The sequence below is a fragment of the Peromyscus eremicus genome, chromosome 16_21 (genome assembly GCF_949786415.1).
Source record: "Peromyscus eremicus chromosome 16_21, PerEre_H2_v1, whole genome shotgun sequence".
NCBI classification, from domain to species: Eukaryota; Metazoa; Chordata; class Mammalia; order Rodentia; family Cricetidae; genus Peromyscus; species Peromyscus eremicus.
The window spans coordinates 10,577,451-10,603,021 of NC_081432.1; the positions used below are offsets into that span (position 1 = coordinate 10,577,451).

The 25,571-nt window shown below is 44.9% G+C and overlaps 1 protein-coding gene across 4 annotated transcripts in view; it reads left to right on the forward strand.

Moving 5' to 3' along the window:
• Positions 1 to 25,571, forward strand: part of Pcnt (pericentrin) — a 109,418-nt gene extending 83,847 nt beyond the window's left edge. For 2 of the 4 annotated variants that reach the window (XM_059243821.1, XM_059243820.1), the window contains 10 exons: positions 495 to 944; positions 6,384 to 6,628; positions 7,789 to 7,891; positions 8,166 to 8,339; positions 19,545 to 19,664; positions 20,378 to 20,610; positions 21,551 to 21,627; positions 22,375 to 22,516; positions 23,441 to 23,568; positions 25,161 to 25,571. In XM_059243821.1, the coding sequence (XP_059099804.1) occupies positions 495 to 944; positions 6,384 to 6,628; positions 7,789 to 7,891; positions 8,166 to 8,339; positions 19,545 to 19,664; positions 20,378 to 20,610; positions 21,551 to 21,627; positions 22,375 to 22,516; positions 23,441 to 23,568; positions 25,161 to 25,201 (1,713 nt within the window). In that variant the 3' untranslated portion in view covers positions 25,202 to 25,571. Of the gene's footprint in view, positions 1 to 494; positions 1,176 to 6,383; positions 6,629 to 7,788; positions 7,892 to 8,165; positions 8,340 to 19,544; positions 19,665 to 20,377; positions 20,611 to 21,550; positions 21,628 to 22,374; positions 22,517 to 23,440; positions 23,569 to 25,160 lie in introns of all 4 variants that reach the window. The other 2 variants (XM_059243819.1, XM_059243818.1) reach the window with 2 other exon arrangements.

Genomic DNA, 25,571 nt, shown 5'->3' on the forward strand with positions numbered 1-25,571 from the left:
AAATGGAGTCCAATTTGTTTTGGTCAGCTACTTCCGAGAATGATGCCAGCCCTGGAGTGTGGCTGATGTACCCAGTGTCACACAACCTCCTTGTGGCTATCTGGATGATGCACAGTGTCTAAGGATCTCAGAGCAGATAAGTGTTAAGCATGTGGGGTCTGTGAGCCACAGGTTCAGCAGGTGCCCCATAGCTCAGTCTTCTGCTACAGTGTATGACTTTAAACAACACATGTCGGGTGTGTCTTTGAGCATCCTGGCGTTTGGGGATTTCTAAGAAAGGGAGAATGGGCCCCCTCTTGATCAAGATGTGTGCACGTGCTTACTCAATACTTCAACCACACAGTATTTCATTTATGCAGTCCTGTGCACGGATTTACCCATAGGATAACTTTGGAAAGTTCTGATTTCTGAATGAAAGTATAAATAAGAAAACCATCTAGATCCTTTTCCTCTTGGTATTAATTGTCACAATCTTGTTTTCTCCATCAACATAGGAGTTAAAAATGTCTTTGGAGAAGCAGCGTGCTCAAAATAACCAACTGTGCGTTGCTTTAAAACACGAGCGTGCGGCCAAGGACAACCTGCAGAAGGAGCTGCAGATCGAGTCCTCCCGCTGCGAAGCCTTGCTGGCCCAGGAGAAGGGCCAGCTTTGTGAGCTGCAGAAGAGCCTAGAGGCTGAGAGGAGCCGCTCGCTCGAGCTTTCAGAGGCCTTGCAGCATGAGCGGCTTTTGACGGAGCAGCTGAGCCGCAACGCGCAGGAGGCCTGTGCCCGCCAGGAGACACAAGTGCAGCATGCCTTACTGCGGAAGCTCAAAGCAGAGAAGGCTCGTGCACTGGAGCTGGAAACCATGCTTGAGAAGGTGCAGAAACAGGCTGCACACATACAGCAGCAACTGGAATCTCAGGCTCAGGAGCGCTGTGTAGAGCTCAGGAAAGAGAAGGAGGTAAGTGGCAACCTGAGATCAGCCGTGGATGCCTTGCAGACCCACAAGCAGGAGCTGGGATACTGTCTGGAGAGAGAGAGGGAGAAATCAACTTGGTTACAGGCAGAATTAGAACAGTTATCCACCAGAGTGAAAGAGCAAGAAGGACTCAAGGATGCAAGGAGGATGGAGAGGAGGTCCAGCCGAGCAGACGTGGAAAAGAAGAAGTTGCAGAAAGACAAGGAGAAGCTGGTGAGAGCAATCCTCCAGCAGATCATAAGTCTTTACAGGTCCTAAGTGACCGGAGGTCATGACAAGTCACTGGGACTTACTCCTGTCCCCGCTCCGTTCCTTTTTATGCTGACACCACGCCGTGTGGCTCACTCTAGCTTTGTGATAGGCTTTGGAGTTAGAAGTGTGACTGCTCTGTTGTTCTAAGTATTGCTGGGCTCTTTGGGTGCCCTGCAAGTCTTGAATTTGAAAATGATCTCTCTCATTCTTTTTTTATTTTGTTTTTTAATTTTCATCAAATTTTTAGGTTAGCATACAAAATAATGAGTGTCATCCTGGTATTTTCATTCACATGTGTCATTCGTTATATTTTGTTCTTGTTCATTGTCTTTCACAGCTCTGCTGCTCGCTGGTTGGTTCCTTTCCCCTCTAAGGTCCCCCCCCACCCCCATACACAGTCTGCTTTCATAGCACGTGCATCCCATTATCTTCTTTACTCACCTCCTTTAATATCACTTCCTCTCCTTTTGTGATCCCACTTGTAGTTTCTTAGACACTTACATAGAAATACATACATGTATATACACACACAGCCATATATATAAAATTTAAATTTTTCTCAGTGTGGCTTATTTCACTTAATATAATGAAGTCCAGTTTCATCCATTTCAGTTTCCTGCATTTCATTTTTCTTCATGACTGTACAATTCTGTTGTGTATGTGGAACACATTTTATGTATCCATTCTTCTGTTGATGTATGTCTAGGCTGGTTCCATTTCTGTGCTTGTGAAGAGTGAAGTATTTTTCACTGTCTAATTTTTGCAATTCTTTATTAGTTCTAGATGTTAATCCCTGCCTGTGTGTGGTTAGCAGGTTTTCCCTCCGTTTTCTAGCCGTGTTCTGTACTCCGTTACAGCCTTTGACCGCAGAGGTTCCTTTCATGTAATCACATTGTCTGGTTTATGACTGTGGCTCTGTGGTGTAGTCTGAGGTCAGGAATTATGATCTCTCCGGCACTGTCCTTTCTGCTAAGGGTCGCCATGACTATTTGTGCTTCCATATGAATTTTAGGATTTTTTTTTCAGTTGTGTAAAGAATGTTGTTGGGTTTTGATGGGGATTATATTGAATCTGTAGACCACTGTCCACAATGGCAATTCTATCAGTCCATGAGCATGAAGAGTTCTTCCGTCTTATAACGTCCACTTACTGTCTTCATTGTCTTAAGGTTTTTATTGTAGAGGTCTTTAACTTCCTTCTTTATGTTTATTTCTAGGTTGTTGTGTTTTTGTTTGTTTTGGGAGGGTTTGTTTTGCATTTTTGAAGGTATCACCCCCTCCATTTCTTTTTTGGCAAGTTCTTTATTGATAGAAAAGTTACTGAGTTTTGTGTTTGTTTGTTTTGTTTTGTTTAAATGACTCACATTTTTATTTTGATTGCATTGGTGTTTTGCTTGTATGTCTGTGAGTGTGTCTGATCCCCTGTAACTAAAGTTAGTAGACAGTTGGGAGCTGTCATGTGGTTGCTGGGCATTGAACCCGGGTCCTCTGGAAAAGTAGCCAGTGTTCTTAACTACTGAGCCATCTCTCCAGCCCTGTTTTGTTTTGTTTTTTTTTTTTTTTGTATCCTGCCAGTGTTTCATGTCTGCAGGTTCATCTTTTACTCTGTGATAGAATATTACAGTGATTGGTTTACACCGGATGACCAGCTGTTCATTCCTGTTAGAGTTCCACTTGGTCGTGGTGAACAATTCTGTTCATCTGCTGTATTCAGTTTGTTGTTCTCTTGTTAGAATGTTTGCATCTGTGTTCAGAAGGGTTATTTGTAGCTAGAGTTTTCCTGCCTGGCCCACAGTTAGGACAAATCTCTCTCACCTGCCAGTCCCACAGCTGCTCAGACCCAACCAAGTAAACACAGAGACTTATATTGGTTACAAACTGTATGGCCGTGGCAGGCTTCTTGCTAACTGTTCTTGCAGCTTAAATTAATCCATTTCCATTAATCTATACCTTGCCACATGGCTCATGGCTTACCGGCATCTTCACATGCTATTTGTCATTGTGGTGGCTGGCAGTGTCTCTCTGACTCAGCCTTCCACTTCCACTTCAGCTTTATTCTCCTCCTTGTCCCGCCTATACTTCCTGCGTAGCCACTGGCCAATCAGTGATTTATTTATTGACCAATCAGCAACACACTTGACATACAGACCATCCCACAGATATTAGCCTATAGTTTTATGTTATCTCTGGGTTTAGATCAGAGTAGCAATGCCTTTCTGGGCTGCACTGGGAAGTATTCTCCCTTTTATTTTATTTATTTTCTCTGAAATAGAGTCTCTCTGTGTAGCCCTGGCTATCCTGGAACTTGCTATTTAGACCAGAACCAGTGGCTTTGTCTTTAGCAGTTACGGAAGGAACATTTGTTTCTAAAAACAAAGCTGCACATTTCTAAATGTTCAGAAGAATAAATCAGTCTAATAACATTAGCTTTGTAAATGCCCATCAGGGATGTGCTTAATATTCTACTGTGAGAGGGTTCCCATACATCAACTCCCCTGATCTAAATTGGGCCATCGGTGATGTAGAGATGCATTATGTCAGAACAATTTAGGAAATCTGTGAAAAGTGATGACACTCCAGTGGGGCTCCATGTTTGTTGAGAAGTCACTTGCCTTTCCCCGTGCCTAGCCCAGGGAATCCCTGATCTGTCTGTCTCTATGAGTGTTTAAGACACTTTGTGTTAGTGGAACCTCCCAGTATGTACACTCTTGTGACTGGCCTGTGTGTCCGGATGACTTTAAGGTTTCCAGTGAACATATACCACATTAAAGTTTATTTTCTCAGTGCGTGTATGTGCATGCATGTACATTCAGGCTGTGCTGAGCACGTGGAAGTCAAAAGAATAAATTCGAGGATTTGGTTCTCTCCTTCTACCTGTATGTGGGTTCTGAGGATTGAACTCAGGGTGTCAGGCTTTTTGGCAAGCACCTTTACCCTCTGAGCCAGTGGTCCTCAACCTTCCTAACGCTAAGACCCTTTAATACAGTTCCTCATGCTGTTGACCCCCCCCACCATAAAATGATTATGCTGCTACTTCATAACTGTAATTTTGCTACTGTTATAAATTGTAATGTTAGTATCTGATATGCAGGTTATCTCTGATATGTGTCTTTGTGAAAGGGTTGTTCACCCTCCCCACCAAGGAGTCGTGACCCACGGGTTGAGAACCACTACTCTAATCCACTGGTCCTTTTTTTGCTGCTTAAAAAAATTCTCCAGGGGGCTGGAGAGATGGCTCAGTGGTTAAGATCACTGGTTGCTCTTCCAGAGCACCTGGGTTCAATTCCTAGCACCCACATGGCAGCTCACAATTGTCTGTAACTCTAGTTCCAGAGGATCTGACACCTTCACACCAATTCACATAAAGTAAAGTTAAAAAAAGAGCCAATAAGGACATTAAAAAAAAATTCTTCAGGTACATACTTTAATACTCAGACTCTAAATTTGTATGAAAACTTTTCTTAGTAGAAAGTCCAACTTCAGCAACAAATACTGCCCTCCAAAATAGTATAGTATTTTTGTCACTGCACATAGTAGAAAACACAAATGGCCTTAGAGGTATGGCTCAGAGGTGTAGGCAGGTGGACCATTGTGAAGTAGTCAGGCCAGACGGGTGTGTGTGTGTGTGTGTGTGTGTGTGTGTGGTGGTGTGTGTGCCCTGAAGGATGCAGCATGTGTCGGGAGCCAGGACTGTATGCTGCCTTTGCCTTCCCCTGCCCCTCCCCTCCAACAAGCATCTTCAACCAGTGCAGTTCCTGAAAGGTCTTCACATTCAAGAACCAGCCCCCCAAGCCATTTCCATTCTCCAGCAAACCTTTTGTTTCATTTTGATCTTTTTTTTTTTTTTTCTGTAAAAATGAAAGATGTCTCAGTTGCTTAGAACTAATTAAAACAAAGAGGATGTTTCCTGATGTAGTAGCAGCATTTCATGGCGGCATATCTCAATCTGATGTGCCTCCTGCTGGAGGTATCTACCTTGCACAGGATCAGTGTGGTTGGATCATAGCCCCATTTCCTAGCCTGGCCCGGACATTACAGCCCAGGACCCTCTTTTCTAAACAATGTCTACTTCGCTTTACTCACCTGGGAGATTAAGAATGATGGATCTCTGCTTGCTAATGGAGCAGAAACACTGAAGTAATGTCAGAAAGCTGGTTTCCTGTGAGCTGTGCTGGGTGTGACGCTGTAACCTGTCTCCCCGAAGCCTTCTGTGGGCTCGGGTCTGATTCTGAACTCTCTCTCCAGCAAAGCAAGCTCATCTCTGTGTTTCTGTCTTGGGATCTTGCAATTCCACTCACACCTTTTGCACAAAAGGTCCTCTGGTACCCCTGAGAATCTGCCATGCTGTGTGATATATTAGATAAAAACGCTTCACCGCTGTGGCTTTTCTGAGGCCTTTTTTGGCCTTCCCCGAGGCACCTCTTACCCTACCTGGTAACTCGACACCACCTCATCAGGGAGGGTCCAGGAATTGGTTGCCCTTTACCCTGTACCCAGTCAGAGTCTAGCAGCTCTACAATACCATGGCACTGGTCACTTCCATTTTATGAAGCTAGGTTGATGACCAATTAGGTCAGGCTCGAGGCCACAGGGCCACCCCTGGCAGGCATGATTTGTCATATGCATGTTGTTGTCCTCCTCTGCTGACGTGTGTGTTGGGACGTGCATAGACATAAACGAGGTTCAGCCTGTGTCAGCCTCTGTGTCAGCAGGCTCCTCTGCTGATTACCCAAGGGCTTCCCTTGGACTTGGCCGAAACCTAAGCTGAGACTGCGGTGTAGACTATGCTGTGCGGGTTGCCTGACTCTGTTGACGGTGGTGAGTGGATTCATTGTCGGGATCTTGGTAGAGGGCCAATAAACAGAGTGTAGACACCTTTTTTTAAAGGTGCTGTGGTTGGTCTGTGTTGGGTTTTTCCTGTGAGGTGCTACATGACCCTGCTGGTCTTTGGCCAGATAATTGTTGAGGGCCTGTTTTGTTTTGAGATGAGGTCTTGCTGTGTTGCTCTAGTTGGCTTTAGTTAGACTTACTGTGTACACCCAGGCCAGCCACCACCTCCTGATCCCCCTGCTTCTACCTCCCAAGTAGGCATGCCCCACTAAGCCCAACAGCAAAGTTTCTTTTGGAAAACTCTTAACGGTCTTTTCCATTGTTCTTGCCATTGTAACAGCGAGAATTAGAGTTGCAGCGCCAGCGCGATGAGCATAAAATCGAGCAGCTTCAGGAGATGGTGAGAGAGCTGAGGTGGAAAGAGAAGGCGACTGAGGGGGACGGCCCTTGCCGGAGCTCCCCCCGCCTGGGTTCTCTGGAGCTGGACCGTGTTCAGGAGCAGCAACAGGAGCTGGAGAAGATACGGCAGCAGCTCCTGTGTGCGGCTGGGCTCCTCATAAGCTTCACCGACCGCACTGTGGACAGGTACGCACGCGCACATGGTAGTCAGTGGCCACCAGTACCCACCCCCATCCATTCCATGACAGTTTATATTATCAAGAAAATTCTGAAGTTTAGCTAATGGCATGCGCCTGTAATTCCCACACTAGGGAGCTAGAGACAAGAGTACCACCACAAGTTCAAGACTGACCTCGTCTGCACAGTTCCAAGCCAACAAGGTCTATATAGCAAAACTATTTAAGTGGAAAAAAAAGAAGTGTTTGGCAGCTTTGATTTCAGGACCGTGTCTTAATGGTCCCCTGCACAATTTCTTATTCCATGAGTTTAGTTGAATTATGGGCAAGATCTTCTAAGGAATGCAAATAAAACCATATTTTCACATTGTAATGTTACAAAAAATCTTGTTATTCATAGACTTCAAGGTATGCTGAGATTGGTTTTTCACATGCACCTAGATGTGGAGAGTCCAGGCCTGGATGCTCCCTCAGCTTGTCCTCCTGCCATGTCCATGCCCATCAAGGTGGGGTGCTGTTATCAGCTCGGATAGCTTCCTGTCCGGACCTGGATTTGATTCATTGGACACCATGATTTCCAGGCAGTTTCATTTAGACATCACTTCAATTTTTTTATTATTATATTTATTTATTTTGTGCATGTGTATCTGTGTGGGTGAGCGCATAGGGGTGAAAGGACAGCTTGTTAAAGTCTCTTGTCTCCTTCCACCAAGTGGATGAACAAACTCAGATGGTCAGGCCTGGCAGCAAGTGCTTTTATATGTTGAGACATCTTACTACCCAGGAGTACACTGTCGTTAGTGATCAACCCAGCAGGAAGCAGTGGGATGTTGGGATGTGGGCAGTTGGCTACTCCTGCCAGCTCAAGTTTGAGGGTTTCTGAATTTCACAGATGTGTCTCTTTGCTGGTATAGTGAGTCTTCCATCACACCACTCTTGTCAGAAGAGTGCCTCCTAAGCCACTGTTATAGACAAAGATTCTGAATGAAGTGACTCACCAGCATGACAAATCGACCACATTGAAGTGTAAACCTGGATCCCTTGCTTTCTCAGAGGAAATGCTGCACAAATGCATCTTCTTTGTGCCATTAGCAGAGAATTCTTGAACAGCTTAGGAGTGTAATCATTTGGGTATACATAAACCTTTTAAACACCTGTTTGATTTCTTAGGACAATTAAAGATTGGACGTCATCAAATGAGAAGGCAGTGTCGTCCTTAATGCATACTCTTGAGGAACTGAAGTCTGAACTGAGCATGCCTACCTCCTCCAAGGTACAGTGGGCTTCTCCATGCTGTACATTTGCTCTGCCTAGATAGTGAGCTAAAACTAAGCTCCCAGCACATGGAGTCTTTGGGGAATTGGTCACGGCTTCTTTGGAGCTTGTTTGCTAACCAGCGGTCCCTTACTCCCTTGTTGTGTGGACATGTGAGTGGCCATCTGCCCTGTGTGTCCTTGTGGGTGTACTATGTACTGTATTCTGTATCTTAACATCTAATCCTGACATCTTGGGGTCTCAGCTGTACCATTTGTTTACTCCTTTCCAAGAAAAAGATGGCGGCAGAGCTACAAGTCCAGCTGGTGAATGAGCTGCTGAGAGACAATGATGCCCTTTCAAAAGCCGTCAGCGCAGCAACCCGAGAGAAAGCAGAGCTGTGCAGGACCATCTCCCGGCTCGAGAAGACCCTGAAGCACCACACCCAGAAGGGCTGCCTTCTCAGTGTAGGGAGTTCTGTCTCTTCCCAACATCGCATCTGCCCACTGTCTCTATACCATAGTGCTGGGTCAGATCTGTCCATTCTGCTCCTCAGGGAACTGGGCTTCTTCCTAGACCTGGGCCTCTGTGCCGTTTTTTCTGGTGGTTGGCCTATGGGCTCCATCCTTTCTAGTATGCAACCTGACTCAGAATTCCAGGATCTTGCTATGCTGCCCAGGCTTGTCTCACACTCCTAGGCTTAAGTATTCCTCCTCACTCAGTTCCCCAGGTACACACTGCCACACCTGGCTGATGGGTTTCATTTTGTTTTGTTTGATTAATTTTTTTTTTTTTTTTTTTTTTTTTTTGAGGGGAGGCAGGGGCTTGAGACAGAATCCCAGGTAATACCTAGGAGGGCTTCAGATTCCTGATATAACTGCAACTGACCTTGAACTTCTGATCCTCCTGCCTCAACATTCCAACTGCTGGGAATACAATGATGTGCCATCATGCCCAGTGTTCAGTGTTTTAGGATGTGTGTGTGTGCGTGTGTGTGTGCGCGCGCGCGCGCGCTTGTGCGACCAGTTCAGTTGAGACCAGAAGTCAACATTAGGTGTCTCATTTGCTCTCCACCTTATCTGTTGAAACCAAGCCTCTAGTCGGATCTGGAGCCACAGTTTCAGTTAAACTGGCTAGCCAGCAAGCCCCAGAAACTCTCTACCTCCCCAGTGCTGAGATTACAGATGTGCACTGCTGTGCTTGTTTTTCACTCACAGCTAGGAATGCACACTCAGGTTCTCCTGGTTGTGTGGTAAGCACTTCACCCAGCTGAGTCGTCTACCCAGCACTTCAGTGTTTGATTTGATATCATAGCATCAGATTTTCTACTTCCGGCACATGCATGCGTTGTCCCGTGTAGACCTGGCTACTACATAGTATTTGTCTGTGCCACGAAAGGGAACGTAGACTGAGACTGCGGTAACCTGATCAGCTTAGGGTTTCATTGGTTCTTTACTAATGGTGCAGATATAGTTGTTTCCTATTTGAGGTTTTCTAGCTGGTGATTTACTTAACTTTTTATAATGAAAACTTAAATTTTAAAAATTTCTTACAGTAAAGTTTGCTGTTTTGGTATGGTATTATGTAAGTTTTCACACATGCATAGAATTCTTATCTTTCCAATAAACACATTTGCAAAATGTAGGCCAAGGCCAGCCCTCAAAAGAACAAGACTACCTGGGCCACTCTGGAGCCAGAAAGTACTGACCTGTGACCTTCTTAAACATGTCAGGACCGGAGTGTGTCACCTTCTGATTGGGTCTCTCTCACATCTCTCTGTGGGTCTGATACTTGCCCAGACTGTTGATGTACCAAAAATTGGTTTGTTTTTTGTTTTGTTTTGTTTGTTTGTTTTTTTATTGCTGAGAGTTTGTGTAATGGGTGGTCCACTGATGGACATGTGAACTGTTTTCAGTTCTGAGTGTTATAAGTACTTACGTAGTTTTATGTAGACATAGGTTTCATTTCTCTGATAAAAATACCCAGGAGTGAACTCACCCTTCCTCAATGACACTGTGGTACTCACTTTCCAAGGAAGTAAAGGGTCTAGTGATGTGAGTTTCACATGGATTGTTGTCTGGGTTTCCTGTCTGGACCAACATGTGTGACATGGTATCTCACTGGAGTTTCAATGTCCCCGTCCTTGATGACTTAGTGTATTCTGCACCTTTTCTGTCTTGTGTGTATCTTTTTGGTGAAATGACTCTTAAGAGCTTTTGCCTATTTTTTGGGTTGGATTTTTGTTTTCTTGCCTGAGTCTTGAGAGTTTTTAGATATGACTCTGATGCAGGAATTTTGGGTGTGGTAAGACCATTCTCAGCCCAGTTGTGCTTATTCTGGAAACTCAATTAACTATCAAAAGTGAACCCAAGGCAGTGCTGTCCAGTTTGTTGTCCAAGCCAGTGAAGATTTAGGACACAGTTGTGGGAGTAAACAAAGTGCTAGCAAGCTACCCTCCCTCCCCCTTGTCCATCTCATGAGCTGCCTACCCTCCCCTTGTCCATCTCATGGCTCTTGCTGGTTGTTGACCTTGACTGTCTACTAGCTGTTTGTTCCTTCCTCCAACCTTGGAGATGTCTCAAGGCCGTTAATATACTAAACCCTCCTCATTCTTAGAACTACTAAGAAGTAGGTACAGTTGTTCATAGTTAACTTTGATGATGGCATGGTCTGGGATCTCTTTCTTGAAGTAGATGGAGGCAGATGCCACCTTTACTTACAGTTTATTTATTATTTTTATGTGTTTGGGTGTTTTGCCTGCCTGTATGTCTGTGCACCACTTTTATGCTTGGTGACCTTGAGGCCAGAAGAGGTCATTAGATCCCCTGCAACTGGAATTATAGACAGTTGTAAGCTGCCACATGGGTGCTGGGAAATCCTGTGTTTTTAACTGCTGAGCCATTGCTCCAGCTCCCCTTTCTTACAGTTTAATCTATTACAGTTAGCTACATTAGATGTAGTAATATTGTGCGTTGGTTCCTCAGAGAAGGGAGTTTGGGAAGACCAGCTGGCCTGCATCCCTTACCCAGAACCCTTTCCTTCCTCTTACGTGTTGAATCTGGTTATCTCATGTGCTGCCATAAGCATTCTTATTCATCATCCCCACCGCCCCCAGTGTTTTAGGCTTCTAGTTCTATAACATAAAGAACTCTAATCTTTCTTATAGCCTGTTCTCATTTCAACGTATGTGAGCAACTTGCATTTTTTTACCATGGGCCCCTTTACCTTACTGCCCACAGAGAGCTAGCGTCGTGTCAGCTCCTTTCTCAGATATGTGAAATGGTCTCCTGGTCTGTGCTGTATGCTTCTTTGAATGATTTCCTTTGTAAGGCTAAAGTTTCTGAATTTTGAGTCCAATATATTAATTTGTTTTTTTCTGAAAAATTTTAGTTTTAGGTCTGTGATTCACCGAGTTAGCTGTCAGTGAAGTGGTGGTGAGTGGAACGTAACAACACAGCCTGCTTGCAGTCAGGCCTGGAGCAGGCTGAGTTCACAAGTTCAGACTCTCCTAACTGTGTGTGTTGGAACTGGCTCCTGGCAGAGAGTATGGTAGCAGCACAGGTCATGGGAGTATTACCATAGCAACCAGAATTGATGGGAACTCTCGGGTACAAACTGTCCTGTTGTGCCTGCTGAAGTAGCTTTATGTTATGTGTGTGCACACAGAGCCAGTGAAAGGCTACCACAGAGTGTGCAGAGCTCTGGACAGACAGACAGATAGACCTGTTGGATTGCACAGTGAAAGAGGAAGTTCGAGAAGACTGCCCTCAGGATTTGTAGGAAATGTACTTGTTAGTGGTTCACTGTGTGTGAGCTTCTGCCTTAGGTAGGGAACTCACCAAGCCTCTCACTTCTCCAGCCCCAATACTCAGCCTGAGACTTAGCCTCCAAGACCCCATGTTTCAGCTGCAGACTAAAATACATTCCTGCTGCTATTTCTGCTCTCCAAGATTCATTGTTTCTGAGACCTGTGACTCCAGCCGCCAAGGCTTTCTGCTCTTTTTCCAAGTTCTGTTCTTCTTCAAGTTGTTTGGCAGTTCTAGTTCAGTTTAAATTTCTATATAAAACTAGAGTCTTGCTCGTTTTCTGTTTTAATTTAGATTACATTAGATCTATAGATGAGTGTGTAAAGAATTGTGTGAGACTGTAAGATACAATTATTTTGTAAAGCAGTCTGACAGTTTCTCAAGGTCTCTCAATAATTCCACTTTCAGGTATTTACCCATGAGAAAAAACTGAAAATGTGAGTACTTTAAAACTTGTACATAAAGCTTTACAATATCATTCTTTATCCAAAGGGTAGAAGTAGTTCAAATGTCCATCAGCTGATGAACAGATAAAGATTTATCAGAGCTAAGGTTATAACTCAGGGGTAGTTTGCCTATCAAATACGAGGTCCTGTATTGCATGACTTTTCCTGGAGAGATGTCAACAAATATCTGCTCGATCCTAGATAGAAGAGATTTTGACAGACCGAAGAAACAGTTCTGAACAAGTCTAGCTTGGTGACCAGTGAGTTTATTGGGGTTAGTTATGGCAGCATGGCTGGTGACTCAAAAAGCAGCTGCCTCTCCAGGAAGCTCACCACCAAAGCTGTGTCCCTGGAACTCCTTGCACACTTAGAGACAGTTCTACTTACTGACAGTGTGAGCTCCTCTCCCCAGCCGTTGTTTACTGATTGTTATGACCTTGGGAAGGGACTTGTGAATCTTGTAACTTTCTGAACTTCCTGAGTCTTCTAAGTTGCTGTAACACTTTTTCTAACTGGGAGGGAATGCTAGAATTTGGAAGAAATGGCTACACAGTATATTCTGCCCCTTCTTCCTACTCTTACATTCTTATGTCCCTTCTCCCAGAGTTCTTCAGCATTGGCAGGAGTAATGCAGATGTGTGAATTTTTTTTTCATTCATTGCTGTGTTTTGGGTCCACTATGCCACATCAGCAGCCACTTGTTCTTGGGAGCTGACCAGTTATGAATCTCTGCAGTTCCCACCCACTGCAAAAAAAAATTTTCCTTCATGACTGAGGCTGGCAAGAATGATCTATGGGAATTTACATAAATGTTGAAGGCAAGTTGACAGGCACATCATGTCTGTTTAACACAATAATGACAGTGACCTTCCTTCTCAGTGGGGCCTTTGACTTCAGCCACAGATTTTTGCCCTAACTAGATATGCATGCCTTCCCGTGGAACTGGCTTTAAATCCAACTGGAAAGCAGTTGGCTGTACACACAACAGTCGTGCCACTTTTGCACTAACAAGCACATCTTGCTTGGCATGTTGGTAGCGTGCAAGATCTGTAACTGGGCGGGACTAAGCACCAATTCTCCCCCAGCATCCTTTATAGCATCTCTGGCACTCCAGAAGCTAGTCAGCAGGAAGAGGCAGTTCAATGCCAGTCTAGTATTTCCATGTCCTACAACCAGAGTAGAGGGTGTCTTCATGAATAGGGTCTTACCTTCTAGTTCTGGCATACAACCAGATGTAATGGCAGTAGCCTGTATGGGTTTTTGCCTTCAAGGCCAACAACTCATAGGGAAATAGCCCACTACTAAGGCTGGGATTTTCATTCAACAACTTTCGGCTTATGGTAGTTCCTTGTTCAACTTACAACTTACTGCTATTTTTCTATCCTTCTAGATGCTTTTCCAAAACTGCATAATAGTAAAGGTTAGCATTATACAATGAAACTTTTTAACAAGAGGCAGGATCTCTGAAGGCCTGTGGCTGTCTATGCCAGATTAAATAAATGCCAATTATTTTTGAGGGCAAAGAGGATACTGAAAGACAAACATTAGCAAGGAAAGATTCCATCACTTGTGTCAGTTATTTATCAAAAAAGCCATGTTTGGCATAACAGCGTTGAGGGCAGGCTCTACCTTATTTAGCTCTGAACGCCAGACTTGTGTGTCTCTTGTTGCGGTGCCTAGATTTCCAGTGCATTGTCAAGTAGTAATGGCCCTGGTCTGTCCTGTCTTGGTCCCTAGTCAGTCTTTCTCTGTTAAAAAGAATGTTAGCTGTGGATGGTTTTTTGAATGCCCTTTATTGATTTAAGAGTGATCCTTTTTGTTTGTTTCTTCCTTTAAAAAAGTATTTCCCCTCTTTTTTATTTAGGTTCCATGACAGCTGGTTTTCGTATGGCTGTGTTGTATTCTCTTTGGTTGCTCCTCCCGAACTTCTCCTACACCCTCCTCTCCCACCTGCCTTCCCTTCATCCCGCTTCCCTCCCAGCTTAAACCTTCCTTCCCACAGCATCCCCCTTTTCTGTCTTTTTACCTACACTCTGTGTCTTCCCTTGTTTAAGGCAACTTCCCCCTGTGTTCCTTCCTGATTTCCTGACTTCCACAGGTACTCTCTGTTAAACAAATAGAACTAAAGAGTTGGGGCTAGAATCCACCACGAGACAATATACTGTACTTGTCCTCTGGCCTGGGTTACCTCACTCAGTACAATTTTTTCCAGTTCCAGCCATTTCCCCGCAAACTACATAATTTCACTTTTCTTTAAAGCCGAATAAAATTCCATTGTGTGTATATGTCCCACACTTCTGTTATCTGCTCCTCAGCGGGTGGTCACCTGGCCATTTGCCAGCTGTTGTGACTAGAGCAGCGGTGAATGTGGATGTGCAGGTATCTGTAGTATATGATGCCCAGGAATGTAGAGCTGGGGCAAATGGTATTTTTAGCTTTTTAAAAAGCCTCCACACTAGCCAGGTGGTGGTGGTCACGCCTTTGATCTCAGCCTGGGGAGGCAGAGGCACGTGGATCTCCAAATTCAAGGCCAGCCTGGTCTACAGAGTGAGTTCTAGGACAGCCAGAGCTACACAGAGAAATCCTGTCTCAAAAAAACCAAACCAAACAAAAAACCCCTCCACACTGATGTTCAAAGTAACTGTACTAGTGCACACTCCTGCCACCATCGTGTAAGGGTTCCCATTTTCCTACATCCAGTATTTGTTGTTTTTGTTATTCTTGATGATAGTCACTTGGATTGGGGTGAGATAGAATCTTAAATGGTTTTTATCTGCATTTCCCTGAGGCTAAGGATGTGGAACAGTTTTAAAAGTGTTTCCTAGCCATTTCTATTTCTTCTTTGGGAATTTTTTGTTTAGTTCCTAGCCAATCAGTGTTTTGTTTTCTTGGTGTTTAGTTTTTGGGGTTCTGTGTCTCTTCTGGACTCTGATCTTCTTGGATCTGCAGCTGGCAGATATTCTTCTTTCTCTTCACTTGATTGACAGTTTCCGTTGTAATACAGAAATGTTGATTTCATGAGATCCTCTTTGTCTGTTGTTCGTTTTGTTTTGTTCTTTTTCCTGTGCCAGTGAGAACAGCATTACTTATACCTGTGTGTTGAAGTGTTCTCCTGCTTGCTCCTCTAGCAGCTTTAGAGTATCAGGTCTTATGTGGAGGTCTTTGATGCATTTGGAATTAAGTTTCAGGCAAAGTGAGAGATAGTGACTTAGTTTTATTCTTCTACGTGCTGATATTATTCCAGATTAACCAGTACCATTTGTTGAAGATGCTGTCATTTCTCCATTGTATACTTTTGGAATCTTTGTAAACAAAACAAAACAAGCCAAGTAGCTACCATAGTTGTAGTCACATGGCCTTGTATCTGGGTCCTCTGTTCTGTTCCATCGATCTGAGTATCTGGTTTTGTCCCAGTGCTACTGTTACAGAAATAATATGGCTTCCCAGTGAGGAATCAGAGATGGAGGAAAAGCTCTTTATTAGTGCTTGTCTTGCTGGGGCTAAGGCTCAAAGAGAAGCTGGCCCTGAATACAAGATTTTACTAAGTTATATACATTTTAGGTTTATGCAGTCCACAAACATAAACACACCATCCTTAAGCCTCTGTCAGGTCTAGGCCCAGGTTATATATACCTTGAAAAATGTAAATAGAGTTTGGCTGCTTTAGCAGATAGGAGATTTACACAGCATAATTAAGTACACCAGTGTTGTTTTTTTGAATAGTTGTTATCTGGTCATCTTGACCACATGGCAGAATTATGTTTTTTCTTATAAGAGCTCATAGGATTTAATTGTAGACCAGGACTTAGTTGTGCTGCCCTTGAGCTACCCTTTAGAGGTATGTCTTTTGTTATGGGAACAGGGCCTAATGGCTGTAATGTTGTATGTCAGGGCTGTTTCCGTTGTTACAGGAGTGGAGCCTAATAGTTGGTTAATCCTGGTGAATAAACATTTACATCCTAGCACCCTAAACTTCTGTTATTGCTAACAGGCCTGGTTAGAATACTACTTATCTTCGGGGGATTTTGAAAGCAGCATTCTGTCGCTAAACTGTACTTTGAATCACTTCATGTCTCCTAAGCAAGTCTATTAGTAAAGCCTTTATACTCTTCCACATCACTGTTACTTTTATTGCTGTGATTCTGTAATATAATTGGAAGTCAGGTGTGGTGATACTTCCTGCTATCTTCTTGTTGTTCAAGGTTGAAATTGTTCTCTCCTGAATCTGTGAAGAGTGACACTGGGATTGTGATTGCAGCTGCATTGACTCTAGATTGCTTTTGGTAGGATGGCCAGTTTCACAGCAGAATGAGACATGAAATGAAAGGGGGAGCATGTGACTAGTCCCAAAGTATGGAGAAGAAAGATTTTTATTGCAGATGTAAGGGGAAAACAGGCAGATGGAGGAGTCCAGGCTGAACATGGCCAGCAGACTAAACTAGACCATGAGAGGAGAGAGAGAGAGAGGAAGACCAAGAGAGGAGCTGTTGCCCAAGAGAGTGGTGTAGCCAAAATGGCCAAGTTATATATGGATCAGGTGGGGGTGGGAGAGGTGGGGGGGGTGTCTAGGGTGGGGGGCGGGGTGAAGAGTGATGGGAGGAGCCACAGGTACTGAGTAAGACTTGTCGTGGGTTTGAGACCTAGCAACAATATTAATTCTTAGAATCCACAACTTTGTGTTAGGTCTCGAGTCTACTATTGTCAGAGACATATTTTGAGTAATTTAAACTCCTTTAAGCTGACCCAGTGTTTGTTCTTTCTTGCTGAGTGTCTCAGGCAAGTGTAGCTAGAATTTTCCTGCCTGGCCCACAGTCAGGACAAATCTCTCTCACCTGCCAGTCCCATAGCCACTCAGACCCGACCAAGTAAACACAGAGACTTATATTGGTTACAAACTGTATGGCCGTGGCAGGCTTCTTGCTAACTGTTCTTACAGCTTAAAGTAATCCATTTCTATAAATCTATACCTTGCCACGTGGCTCGTGGCTTACCGGCATCTTCACATGCTGTTTGTCATCGTGGCAGCTGGCAGTGTCTCTCTGACTCAGCCTTCCACTTCCCAGCTTTATTCTCCTCCTTGTCCCGCCTATACTTCCTGCCTGGCCACTGGCCAATCAGTGATTTGTGTATTGATCAATCAGCAACACACTTGACATACAGACCATCCCACAGCAGGCAAGTAGCCAGCTTGGGATGGAGGAGTGCTCTACACTGTCCATCCAACAAACAAAGGTAGTGTTGCTTAATTTGTCCACAACCATACTGAATTTATTCCTGCTCTGTTCTGTCAGTAGTAGAGCTGTGGATAATTCTGTTTCTTCTTTCAGTTGCTGCTCTTGGGTTTTGTTGGTAGAGGAAAAGTAAAGGAAAGTCTGTTCTTTCCTTTGTGCCTGACCACCCCAGACCCAGTCTTGGTGGATGTGAGGAACTGGGAAGTGCCTGGGAGCTGATGAGAGCATCAGTCCAGAGCCCTCTCACTTTTCTGCAGTGTGTGTTCTAAGGCTCCTTGTTTAAAGTGCCCCCTTAACTTGGGTTACTCCTCAAAGTTACATCTATTGGACAGTGATGAAACCCATTGAGCTTTTGTGGGTTCTGGCCACAGGTTAGCACAGAGATGAGGAAATGGTATCTTTACTGAGTAAAGAGTACCTCCTTTATGTTCAGGGTGACTTGCTTTGCCAGAGCAGTTCTTTCTAGTAGCGACTGTGACATTTCATACAGATCATTCTGTCTTTTCCTTTTCCTCATCCAGGCCTGCCATGGCCTCTGCCTCTCCCCCTGGAGAGCCATGTGTTGGCATGATGATGACTAGCTGCCTTTGATTCCTGTCCCTTGATGCCTGAGCAGGTCCCAGGCATCAACTTTGGGGGCACCTCTGTCCCATCACCTTGGAGTCACCTTCCAAGTCTGTGCTCCCATGGTAGAAACTTGGAGGCCCTTGGCATATGGTGGCTATACAGGTTCCCCCATTGCTCAACGAACAAAGCGAAAGTAATTTGGCAAGGTGACTCCTCTTTTTGTAAAAAGGATGTGTGTGCCAGAATCCAAACTGGGCTAGCAAACACTTTAGCCAAAATGGTATCTATCTTTTATTCCTGATGTAGGTGGTAACTGTGTCTCATCCCATTGGTGGGAGTTCATCTTCACAATCTGACACAATTGGCTAATTGGTATGCAAAGTGGAAGGGGAGGGCCCTTGTTGGGCTAACTACTTTTGATAGAAAAAAACAACCAAATAAAATTTCTCACATTGTTCCTCCATTCAGTTAGGCTTTTCTTGTGTGGTTTGATGGAGCTAGAACAGAACTGTGGGTTTGTTTTTGTTAGCAATCGGCATTTCTAGAATGAGGAACTGTTAAGATGATTTAAGATTTAAAGCTTTGAATGAGTAGGTATTTTGCAAATATTTCTGGCTTGTTCTTATTAACATGTACATTTTGTGCAATGATATTTCAGTAAGTGAATGGTAATTACCCCACAAGTGTTAACATTATAACGTGACTTGAGCACTACTGAAAAGGATGTCCAGTTTGACAAGGGACAGCACAGGGCATGTGATCATCGGCTGGCAAAGCCTCACTGGATCCTGGCCCTGAGACATTTTCCCAGTCCCTACGCTCATCTGTGATAGGCTGCCCCACAGTAGTGCTGGCTAGCTGCGGTAGAATGAGGTGTTGGGTGTGACCTGCTTCTTTGAGATTGGCAGGGCAGCTGCTGTCGTCTCCTCCGTTATTCTCCTCTGAATCTTTCCCAGGATGTTATTTAAGAACAAGTCAGTAGGCCGGGCGGTGGTGGCACACGCCTTTAATCCCAGCACTCGGGAGGCAGAGGCAGGCGGATCTCTGTGAGTTCGAGGCCAGCCTGGGCTACCAAGTGAGTCCCAGGAAAGGCGCAAAGCTACACAGAGAAACCCTGTCTCAAAAAAAAAAAAAAAAAAAAAAAAAAGAACAAGTCAGTAGACACTGGCTGGGGAGATGGCTCAGGAGAGGTGCTTGCTTCGCAACCGTGAGGTCCTGAGCTCTGTCCCCAGCCAGATGTGAGCTGGGCATGGTGGCACACCTTTAATCCCAGCACTCGGGAGGTAGAGGCAGGCAGTTTTGAGGCCAGCCATTCTACATACCGTGTTCCAGGCTAGCAAGAGCTGCAAAGTGAGACCGTATCTCAAAACTAGCAAACCAAAAGACAGGTTATAGTGGCACATGTACTTGGAATCCCTGTGCTGGGGAAACAGAGACTGGTAGATCTCTGGGGCTACCTGGCCAATTAGCCTAGCCTAATTTGTAACTAGCCCAGACCCCAGCGAGAGATCCTATCCTTTAAAAATAGCTGCAGCTCCTGAGGAACAACACTGAAGGTTTACTTCTGACCTACAACCCCTGAAAAGAAAAGCTCTATATTGCCAGCTGTGTTTTTTTTACAGAGGCAAAGCAAGTCTTCATGGAAGCAAGATGGGACGGTTTTGCAGAGTTCTCTACGGCACTCAGATCCCGAGTGGCACACGTCGACCACAAGTGTGGAAACAAACACCTGCAATACCAAGGTAAGCCTTGCAGGGTTGGGTCCAGAGTGCCAGCCATGTCTTAAACCAGGGCTCGTTAACTGCAGGAGAAGGGTTGTCTTAACTACAGGGTTCTTGTTGTTTGCTTCGTGCGTCTGTTGACACGTACATCAAACAGACTTCAGACAGGAGAAGACCCGCTGCCCTAGTTGTCAGATCACTGTGAGAAAGGAAGCTAGCACAAAGTGGATCTAAAGCTTGGTTTGCTTGTGTGCAGATACCATGTTTTCTCTAATGGCTGAACGAATGTGGAATGCTCAAGTCATCAGGAGGTGATTTCTATAGGTTAAGAAACCCTTTCCTGTAGTTTGCTCCTGAGGGCAAAGTGCTTGTCAGGGTTTGGATCCAAGCTCTGTAGTTTCACGGTTTTCCCCATCACCCATATCGTCTGTAGAACTCATCGTGATATCCTCTTCCCCCCAACCCACATAGCCGGTATAGACTGTACTTGTACTAGATAGTGGTCTTCATGGGGGCTCATTTGAGAGTGTTCTGGAGAAGATACTTCTTTCTAGATTGTATCTGGGACTCTTCAAGAGGAGGTTACAGATGTGCATGGGTGACTGATAATTTGTGAATTATAAGCCAGTTTGATTTCTTTTTGTAATGAACAACTAACTATACCAGTATACTGAACAGGATCTATCAGGACTGTGTTTTTGTTTCCTCTGATTGTCAATCTGTCTTCATTTTAGATGGAAAAACTGTACCTTCACTATCTGAGAGCAGAGAGCTTTAGAAAAGCTCTAATTTATCAAAAGAAGTATCTCCTGCTGCTGATTGGCGGATTCCAGGACTCTGAACAGGAAACGCTCTCCATGATTGCTCATTTGGGGGTCTTTCCTTCCAAAGCAGATAAGAAAATTACTACATCACGTCCTTTTACAAAGTTCCGCACTGCTGTGCGGGTAGTCATCGCAGTATTGAGGTAAATGCCCTGCCTCCAAGCCAGGTGGCAGTGAATATATGCTTGCTTCTCTGGTGGCCTTATTCCTTGAAACTACAGTGTTTTCTCTTTCAAAATCAGTGGCACTCGTGGCCTTAAATATCACATTTGTCTTTAAGAAGTCATGATGTAAGGGCTGGAGAGATGGCTCCCGGAACCCTCATGGTCATTTACAACCATTTGTCACCCTAGTTCATGGGGATCCCGTGCTTTCTTCTGACCTCCATGGCATCAGGCATGCATATGGTGCACATACATATATGCAGGCAAAATATACATACAAAAAAGCGAATTTGTGCTGTGCATGTGTATGGTGCCACAGGCCTGTCATCCCAGCATGCAGGTGGCAGAGACAGGGATCAAAAGTCCTAGGCTAGCCTGAACTATTTATGAGACCCAGCATCAGAATGCCTGAAGAAAGTTTCCAGGGCCTGGTAGTCCTTTTTGGAATAATCTGTGGTTTGCCACACCACAGAGGAAAGTTCCAGTCACACCACTTGTTAGGAGAGCCATGCTAAAAGGAGTGTGAAGCACCCATGGACCGTCACCCTGCCTGTGCCTTCCCTACACTATTAGTGCTGGTCTGTTGATGGCCCAACCAGGCAGAAGCAGTGTTTTCCCAGTTTCTGGTGATGCACACGGGCTTGCGTTTTCTAATGTGTTAGGCTGCAGGTAAGCTGTGGTGGGTGTTTGCAGGACCAGCTGGTTGTCAAGGGTGGGGTGGTGGGGTGGTGGGGGACTCCTTTAGATGGTGATGGAGCATAGCAGTTCCTACATGATAGGAAGTACAGCTAGCTGTCAGCTGACTCAGCGGTGGGCAGAGAGGGTAAGATCTGGTGGTTGGGTGACACCAGGAGTGCCACTGCTTCCTGCATTCCTGTCGTCTCTTGTTTTAAATGTCTCTTGTCACCTTTCTGTATAGGTTGCGATTTTTGGTTAAGAAATGGCAAGAAGTGGATCGGAAAGGAGCACTGCTACATGGCAGAAGCACCCGCCAAGGTGGGCCTCGGGTGTCACCGCCCTTCCTGCTGCTGGTGGCATTTTCTTGAGCGTTTTGGTTTAGGGGTGTGATAAAGCCCAGTAAGAAAGCCAGGAAACACAGTGCAGCCCCCTAGAGCACTGAGAACAGCACTGACGGCCAAGGTCGGCCAGGGAGCGCGAGCTGAGCAGTGATTCTGGAGAGTGCTGAGCACACTGGTCCTTGTTGCTCCAGAGTCACCTAGAGTTCTGCTTTATGCTGCTGTGCCTACCTGTGTGTGCACCCACGGTTGTTTTAGCCATCTCTAGAGCTGCTGCTGCCTACTCATAGGAAGTGTAGCAGTGGCTTCCTGGACTCTCGGGTCAGTGACAGCAAGATGCTTTGCTGGCTCTTTGTCTAGTCTCTAGGGGTGGCAGATGTGAGTGGCCTTCCTACTTGGAGGACACGGAGGGTGTAGGCTCTCTACCCTCTGGGCCACTAAGCCACCACTGGCTGCCATCCTGACAGTGGCTTCAGTTCAGGTCAGCAGGCATGCTTGCCTCTTTTTTTCCGGAGCCGTGGGCTGCCATGCAGTGCTGGCAGTCAGGGCCAGTGTTATCCAAGTTAATGTAGGTCACCAAAACTTAAAATATCACAACTTGGTATGTTTTGAAATCACCATGCAGACTCTTAAAGTTGTTTGTATAAGCTTAGATTTTAGTAGGTGGCTCCTCCTAAAATGTGCATTTCTTTTTCTAACGATATGTTGTTTGATCATTCTTGAGAAGGACATCGAATGTCCCGGAGACAGCATTCTCCATCAGAAAACAGAGCGTCTCTGCCAACCAGAGAAGTTTCCTCAGGTCATATCAAGGACTCTAGACACAGCCCCAGATCCTCGGCAGCAATCTCGCTGGGCAAAGTGGAAAGGTCAGTTGGGATGCTCCAGGTTTTTACCTAGACATCATGCCAATAAGATCCAGGACCCCGTATGGCTGCCCAGAGAAGTGTCGTTTGGAAGTACTGTCTTTGGCAGGCTCAGGAAGGCAGCAGAGAGTCTTGAAGAGCCTGGGGACCTTGTTCTGTTCAAGAAGGACTAAGATCACCTGTGTTCAGGAAGAGCTTTGGGAACTTGTCTCATGGAAAGGGAAAGGGACACAGTGTCCCTGGGGACACTGGGGCCTGGGAGGAAGGATGCTCAGGATGAGAGACAAGGGTGGGTTTTGCTCAAGGAAGTGTAGGCTGATAGGTAGACCATCTTGGTCACCCTGTGAAGGGTGCTGAGGCATAATACAATTGGGGTGACGGGTATAATCTCAAAATTTATTGAATGAAATAATACACAATTGTTGCCACTTATTCTGACTGCAAAGTGAGATATAGAAGTTGATTTGTTTGGTTTCATTTGGTGCTTGTTTTATTTTGAGACAGAGTCTCTTTATGTAACCTAACTGTCCTGGAACTTACTGTGCAGACCAGCCTTGAACTCAGATGTTCTGCCCTCTTACTTTTGTATCCCAAATCCTGGGACTATGGGAGTGCACCGCTGTACTCAGCCTTAAAAGTTGTTTGTTTGTTTGTTTAAGTACTACGCAGGGCTAGAGTAGATTTCAGTTGGTACAGAGCTTGCCTAGCGTTCATGAGCCTCTGGAGTCCAGGCAAATAAAAACACTTTTTCTTTGTGGTAAATAATGGGCATGAAGAGACTAGCCCTAGAGGAAACCCATCCCAGATCTGGTCAGCTGATCCTAGGCCCTCATCTGTGCACTTTTGACTGTAATACCACCTATTAATTTAATGTTTTTGTTGTGTTTTTTCCTTTCTTTTCTCCTTGATATGGTTCTTTGTTTGCAGATCACCTTCATCACCAAATTCAAGGTTAGAAAGATCTCTGAATGCTTCTCAAGATCCAGAACATTCCTTGACAGAATATATTCATCATTTAGAAATGATCCAGCAAAGACTTGGGGGGTTACCACCAGGTAAAAAAGTACTTGTTAAAAATAGTATTACTGTACCTTAGAAACATAACAACATAGACAAAAACTGCTAGTAAATTGATAAGAGTAGTACTCCTGAGTCATCCTAGCGCCAGATAGGCTCTGTCAGGAGGGTTGCCAACAGTGTGAAACCAGACTGGTCTACACAGTGAGTACTGGGCTACCCAGGGCTACAGAGCTATATGCTGCCTCTAAACAGAAGTCTGCTAGTGTCCGCTGAGGCATTTTTAGTTGGAGTGAATAGACTCATTACGCATGCACTTAGCGGTATGTGGTGTGTAGGTCTGGTTCAGTCAGTAGCTGGGTCTTTCTGTCCTCTTACACGGACAGGGAATGTGGGGATAATTGTGTTAATTACTGTCTCATCATGTGATCATTGAGAAGAAGCAGTCGGCAGGGAAGGCATGGCAGCAGAAAAGGCTCCTTGTTGTTCAGAGACAGGTGGATCAGAAAGCGGACAGGCAGCTAGCTGGTGGACTCTAATACCTCAAGGCCTGCCCCAGTGACCCACTTCCTCCTCCAGCACAGCTCAACCTCTAGATTCCAGACTCCCAAATCAGTACCACCAACTGAGAACCAAGTGTTTAAACACTTGCTCCTGTGGGAGACTTTTCATACTGAAACTGTAACAAACTCATAACCTGGCTCCTGGTCAGTCTTCTCATAATGCAAAGTGACGTCCAACTTCAAAAGTGTCCATGGTCCTAAGAGTTTGAAAAGTCCAAACCCTCCTCTTACTGGGCTTGTCCATTAAGCTCTGCTTCCAGCACTCTGGACTTCTCTAGCCCATGGCTCCATACTCTTCCAAATTGTTCAGGCAAAGAATTTGACCACAGGCCTTACCAACCACATGGCCATGGTTATCACAGCAAGGGCCCCACTCTCTGGAGTCTTTTTTTTTTTTTTTTTGGTTTTTTGAGACAGGGTTTCTCTGTGTAGCTTTGCGCCTCTCCTGGAACTCACTCTGTAGCCCAGGCTGGCCTCGAACTCACAGAGATCCGCCTGGCTCTGCCTCCGGAGTGCTGGGATTAAAGGCATGCGCCACCACCGCCCGGCATCTGACCAAATATCTTGACAAGAGGCAACTCAGGAACGATTTGTTTTGGCTCTCTGTTTGAGAAAAGAGTCCGTCACAGTAGGTGTGCCTGCTGGCTGGAGCAGCTTGAGGTGGGGGCAGGAGTGTGTGGCTGCTGGCAGGTTTGTGCAGATTAGGAAGCAGAGAAAGGACAGGAAGTGAAGACGGACTGTCAGAGCTCACTTCCTGCTTCCAGTAAACTACTTCCTTCAACAAGGCTTCAGACCCTAAATGGTGCACCGCCTCCTCAAACTGCCACCACCTGAAGACTGAGTGTTAAAACACATGGTCTTGTGAAGGATATTTTACATTCCAGTCATTACCAATTACTATTTGGCCTGTATGTAATTTATGTAATAGTTTCTTAAACCTAACCTTCCAATTTCATTATAACTCAGTATTTTCACCAAAGCTCTGAGGTGGTGGTGTTTTGAAGTTAGTAAAAACTAAAAATTCTTAACAGGTTTTGTAACAAATTTCTATTCTGCTTTAATTTTAGATTCTACTCAGAAATCCTGCCATCAGAAGAGTAAACAATGAATAAAGTCTTGTGGCTCTTAACCTGTGACAGTTGTATCTGAGGAAAGATAGCTTTCCTAAGGAAAGCTCATGGTATGGTCTGGGACACTCTGCAGGAGTCATGCTACCAGCCCCTAGGAGGGCCGAGCGTTTCCAAATCTGCACACTGCTATAAGGAGCACTTTCGCTCCTCCCTCCTGCCAGTGAGCAATGGCTGTGTTGTACTCTGTGCCTATGATAGAGCATCTGCCTCCAGGTCAGAAGTGGAGAGCGGTTCCAGTTGTTTATTTTCTTAACGTGTAAGGATGGAAAGTTCATTTGTAAACGAACAAATAGGAAGGAAAGAATAAATTTTGGAAGGAAAGAATAAATTTTAAGTACTGTTCTCTTA